The sequence below is a fragment of the Petromyzon marinus genome, chromosome 9 (genome assembly GCF_048934315.1).
Source record: "Petromyzon marinus isolate PM22_M1 ecotype Great Lakes invasive population chromosome 9, UKy_Petmar_22M1.pri1.0, whole genome shotgun sequence".
In the NCBI taxonomy this organism is placed as follows: Eukaryota; Metazoa; Chordata; class Hyperoartia; order Petromyzontiformes; family Petromyzontidae; genus Petromyzon; species Petromyzon marinus.
The window spans coordinates 9,943,288-9,949,287 of NC_133675.1; the positions used below are offsets into that span (position 1 = coordinate 9,943,288).

At 46.4% G+C, this 6,000-nt stretch overlaps 1 protein-coding gene across 4 annotated transcripts in view; it reads left to right on the top strand.

Moving 5' to 3' along the window:
* The window catches only part of SFXN5 (sideroflexin 5), a 151,573-nt gene extending 146,349 nt beyond the window's left edge, over positions 1-5,224 (top strand). For 2 of the 4 annotated variants that reach the window (XM_076065890.1, XM_032950529.2), the window contains exon 13: positions 2,201-5,224. In XM_076065890.1, the coding sequence (XP_075922005.1) occupies positions 2,201-2,507 (307 nt within the window). In that variant the 3' untranslated portion in view covers positions 2,508-5,224. The remainder of the gene's footprint in view (positions 1-2,200) is intronic. The other 2 variants (XM_076065891.1, XM_076065892.1) reach the window with 1 other exon arrangement.
* Positions 5,225-6,000: the final 776 nt, after the last annotated feature.

Here is a 6,000-nt window from a genome sequence, read left to right on the forward strand (position 1 = left end):
CTCCCTAGCCACTGCCCTGACCCGCTCCCCACACCCCTGCGTTCCCCCCCCCGTCTCCCCTATCTCCTTCCCTGGAGATGTTTACAAGCCAGCTGATTACTGCCACTGCTTCATGCTGGGGGGGAGGGGGGGGCATAGCCATCGAGTGTGTAGGCAGTGCAACTGCACAGGGGCGCTCAGGCTGGAAGAGTCCCAGGCTCTGGGCCACGAAGAAGGGCGGGGATACGACAGAAGGCCCTCTATGTCATTCTTTGCACGTTGGCCCATGGCCCAATCACGCGACTCCACTGCTTGATGCGACGATACTTTGGCTGTGCGGTTGCAGCAGTCATTGTCTTCTTTGCAGGCAGGCAGGCTGGATTGGCGTGGGTGGAGAATGAGAGAGAGGGGGGTGAGGATGGGTGGATGAAGGGATGGGGAAGGTCTGATTGGTCGTGGGCGGGGCTGGGGGTGAGAACACGTTAAACACAGGCTGCATCTACCCTCGTCTGGACTAATTACTGATCAGAGCAAACACGACGCGACACAATTAGGCGCATAATTAGTGCTGTTTTAGCGCCCCTTGTTTGCTGCGTTTGCGCCGGAGCGAGCAGATTAGGGCGCAATCTGCACGTACAGCAGCGATCATGGATCAGCGCAAAAAAAAGCCCTTTCATTATTATATCATTTGTGTTGGGAAATGCTACGGGCAGTTATTTATTTCATTGCTTTTCAATAACATTTTGATTGCATTCAGAGTCATAATTATCCCCTGCGTGGCCAATAGAGTAAAAAAAAACGTACCCGCCACTTATCTTTAAAGGGACAATTGGCAATCACCCTAAGTCTCGTCAAACGCCATGTTTTTTCTCTCTCTCTCAATTAATCTAAAAGAATTGGCTTCGCCGGTTATCTGATGAGTGTTGTGCTCTAATTTTGGCGTCCCGTAGATTACCAAAAAGCCGTTGATTTGCGTCTTCCTCGTCGGCGACAACGCCTTGCGACCGTTTGCTGCTCACAATCAAACCGTGTGCCTCATTAACCTTGCGCGGGCACTTTAAGCACCGCGCGGATTAATTTAGCAGCGCCGTGGTTGTGCAGAGAACTATGACCCAAGCACGTAGGGACTCTACCGGATCGCATTCGATTTTTTTGTTTCCAAGCTCGTGTTTGAATGGGTGATCCAGCGTGCGCGGGCAGGTTGTCACAGGCCGCTGTTCTGTGGCCAGCAGCGAAGGGCAGTGCAGAGAAATCCATCGCTGCGCTGTGCTTCTATACTCCCACTTCTATACTCCCCCGCATTTGCACCGACCCCACACTGACCATCGTGGTGAAGTGTGGTCGAATAACCTCCACCACCTGAATGGACGAAGAGGCGTGACGATTGTTCATGAATCATGTACCTGACCCTTGCTCTCATGAGTAACGGGGGTAACTGACCACTGCCTGACCTTTCAATATAAAATCCTAATCAACGTCCAACAGCTGTTATTATTATACAGGCGATGGTTCTGGTGTCTCTAGAAATGTACTTCCCCTTTGTCGTGTTGAAAGATACTTCTTGTGAAAACTATCTGGTTGGTTTTGCGCGAAGCTAACGCCCAGGCCAGATTGGAATATCAATGTCGCATGTCAAGATCCATTGTCATTTCAGAAAGTGGTCGAGAGAATGTATGGGTTATACGATGCATTGATTAATCAATTATCATTGATTCTTACTTATGTATTTGTGTTTTGGTCTTCCTAATGTTATTCTCGCTGCGCTATCGTCATGATGACACAAGGCATACATTCGGAAATCTCGGCCCTATTGTGTCTTCTTATTCCTCTCTTAATGGGGTGTTTTATTTTTCAGTAAAGGTGGCGCATCCTCTGATACACACTGCTATGAGACTGGTGTTTGTTACGTTGACGGTCAACAGATGTTTTAATTCTCAGAACTGGTATTCCGTCAAATTAAGTGACGACACAATTTTTTGTAATTGTATATATTTTGTGCTGAAACTATTCAACAACAATAAAATTCTGCGGTGAATCCAATAAAAAAAATTACATTTGTAAGTAAACAAAAATGAACTCTGACATCTGAAGGTCAGAGTAAGAATGCTTGTGCTCCCATTGCCTCTCGCCACGCCCCAAGTATCACCCCTTAAGTCTCACCCCTTAACGCCTGCTCACTTATTAATTCTCCTTGCCTTTTCCCTCTCTCATTTTTGCACAGATTGACGTCTCCCTGTTGGAGCCAGAGATACAAGCGTCGACCACGGACAAGATCCTCACTTACAACAAGGGCCTGTGAGGCAAGTGACGCCTCCTCTCTCCACCCTGGAAGACGCCTGCAAGAAATCAACAAATCGCAACTCTCCCCATGGCTCGCACCTGCACGTCCCTCCCAGGCAAAGGCCCTCATCGCGTTGCGTCGTGGTGCGTGCGCCGCTCGCCGCATGCGGACCGACGCAGCGTTCGGTGTTTTTTTTTCCCCTCTCTCTCTTTCCCTGGGATTGTTTGGTATTGTGGACGTAATGTGACATGCGCCTTTATTGAGCAGCAAGTCATAATTCAAACCCTTTGACCCGCTGGAATGCGTGAGCTACTTAAAAATAACCCCCACCCCCCCCCAACGCAATTTTACAAGAGTAAAAAATAATTTTAAAAAAACGCGGCCCTACCAAGAGAGAGAAATGTAATGGCTGTTATTTAATGCCGTGCCTTCCTACGGCAGAGAATGAAACCCTTCGCAGTGAACACGGAACAAAATCCCTCTGAGGTCAACAACAACGCTTTGAAAGATAAGCCGATACAAGCTTAGTATAACGTTCACATGGGGGTTTGAACCCGAAGAAGGGGAGGTAGACGTAGAGAGAGAGAGAGAGAAAAATAACCGCGTGTTTTGAGCGCTGCAGAAAACGGACAGCTGCACCAACTCGAATTCCTGTCGCGTCCGACACGACGCGACAATGATGCAGGGCCTTTGTCGAGAGACACGGGGGGGGAGGGGGGGACTGAGCGGGCCAGGAGGAGAAGAGCCGCTCATTACGTAATCGTCCCCGATACCTGCACGCACACCGCGCGGCACCTCTGACTAGCACGGTTGGCTACGTACGGTGCGAAAGAAGTCCCACGTACGTGCCAGTTTTTTTGTTGTTCCCTCCACATCGCGTGCCAGCCGGGTTTGAGCTACAAGTCCGGTTCGTCGACGGGTCTTGATTCTCTCGCTCGTGGTCGCGCGCGTGCATCACCAGAGAACCGCATCGGGTAGCGACGATTCGCGTCGCGTCACAACGGCTGTGTCACGTGAGCCCCCCTCTCCCCCCTACCGCAAGCCGCTACAGCTGCTTACACTGCCATTGACTGCAGTGCTAAAACAAAATACTGTCATTGGTTCTTGAAATGTGTGTCATGGATCGTGGGAATTCATTGAATCACTCAGTGCAGTAGGGGGGGGGGGGGGGGGGTTTGAGAGGGTCTGGACCTTGTCCATTAGCCTGCTAGCCCCGTAATTGGGTCTTGTGCTCACAATCCATAAGTTGGATTCCATAAACTGGATTGTGCGCGTATAAACAGCCGATGGTTTACCGCTCATAGAGATGAGACGCTTACGATATATTTAGGCTAACGGAGTGAACAAAACTGCGCGAACTCGAAGGGGAAGAAAGATGATGCAGATGACACAAAGTGAATCGGCTGGGAAGGCGAGGTGTCATGTTTCTGCCTTGCGGGCATGTTGCGCTGCATTGATTCGTCGATTACAACTGATTAATTATAATTAAAATAGCGATAAGCGCATTACATCGTTTGTGTAAGGATGAGTTGTTTTTGACGAATCCTGTTCGTGGTGCGTTATTTGTTTGTACGACGCCTGCAGCCACAATTAACGATTTGTTTCCTCTCGTTCCAATAAATCGTCGCGATTTGAGGTCACGGTTCGATTACAGAATCAATGTGGGGGGGAGGAGGAGGAGGAGAGGGGTGTGATTATTCTTTGGTTCTTTCGGTAAAGTCACGTAGAAAATAAAATGTAATAATAATAGAATACAACACGGATTGTATTGCATATTATGAATAATATGAATAATATGCAATACAACACGGAGAGTCGGCTAACACAACGCGTGTTGACTTGTTTTAGCCGACTCTCTGTGTTGTATCGCATTATATTTCAAAAGTTTACTATATTAGGTTTTCCAATTCATTCTTACCTGATGACGGTTGCTTGTGTTGCAATCGAAACGTCGTATTCTATTACTATTTAATTTAATTTTCTACGTGACTTCACCGAAAGAACCGAAGAGTAATTCCTGCAGTCACGAAAGCTTCCAATCTAGGGGTGTGATTGTTGTGAAAAGTTAACGTAGCGTCGTCTCTCGTGGCTGCAAGGGTCGCGTGCGGCAAACGCAACACAAGAATATTGCTGCGTTCCGTAAAAAGAAGGCCCTGGTTGGTGCCATGCAGCATGCACGAGAGTCGTATTATATTAGTGTTGTTGTTGTTTCTGTAATTTAAATCGACGAATCGGTGCCTCGTGACTTACCTAGAGAATAAGCTGTTGCTTTCAATCATCTTGACCAAGGACTCTAGAATGTTGAAAGTACGCTTTGTTGTGAGTTCGCTTTGGTCAGAGTCTTGAGCATGATATCTGAGATAATTGTCCTTGGCATGTAAGGTTGTGAATGTATTCAAGCCGCAATCATTATTGTTCGCTCTCGTGCCTGCAAAATGTCTAGTAGCTGAAAATATAATGAACTTGCGGGCTTCCATAAACATGCACATAATCATAATATATTCGTAAATAAGTATATGACTACAGTGATAATTAATATAATGCTGGATTGAAGGGCTTCTCGCATCGTGATGATCATTGCGGTTGTTTGACCATACTTCACCATGGTAGCCAGCGTAGGTCGGTGAAGGAAGGGGTAGGGTGGCCAGAACCGGTTCAGATGTCAGCCCCTGGTTGGGGATCGAACTCGGTGTGGCTGGGTTGATAGTGCAGTTCTCTGTCTCAGCACGGTGTCAACACTCCACAGTTGTCTGTCATGTAACAATGTAATGAAATAATGTAACGTTTACAAGATGTATTAATTGTTAATGCGTGACGCTAAGTATAATTTTAATTATGATGTTGTTGAAAAATCCCACTCACACTTGTGGTCTGACTGTTTTGTTAAAATGTACGCCTCACACTAAACAGGGTAGCACATCTATTGAACAATTTCTCACCGAAATAAAGTTTACACTTCAGTGATATCGTTCACGCTTGCGCGTTTCATGTTGACTGTCGTGTACATCGTCAATAATAATGATGGCAATTCTGTTGCGTCAAGTGCCGCACGCGTCATCTATATTTGTGCAGAATGTCAGCTCTTTACGACTTCAATAACATCACAAAGAATGAACATGTGCACAGAGAGAAAGAGAGAGACTACAAGTGGGAATAACCTTTTTATTATTATTATCTATCTACGTGACTTTACCGAAAGAACCAAAGAAGTGAATTCCTGCAGTCACGAAAAGCTTTGAGTCAAGATTTAATTACTGAGACGTTTGACCAAAAGGAACTGGGCCACGTGCAGGACATATCCTAAGAATTGGACGCAGATGATTCCGCATAGGGAAGAAGGAAACGAATAGAAATATCGGCTGGTGGGAAATTGTTAGAGTTGAGTCTCCACGAGAGACGCAGAAGATCGTGAAATAAGGAAAAGGTCTTTAATAAGGATGACACTAGATCGATTGAGAACATCGTCATGATTTAAATCGGTTGGTGAAGCATGAATATCTGATTATGTATTTGATTATTGTTGATCATAATTCACATTTCTACTCTTTGGTTCTATTCGGCAAAGTCACGTAGGTAAAAAAAATAACAAAAATCACGACGATATCACATTCCCATGTCAGTGTGCTGGCTAAAGGTGTCCCACATCGTGCCAATCGTGGAGATTAATTGACCATACGTCACCACGCTGGCCATTGTGAGTGAAAGTGGGGAGCGTAGGACCGGTTCGGATATCATTCGCT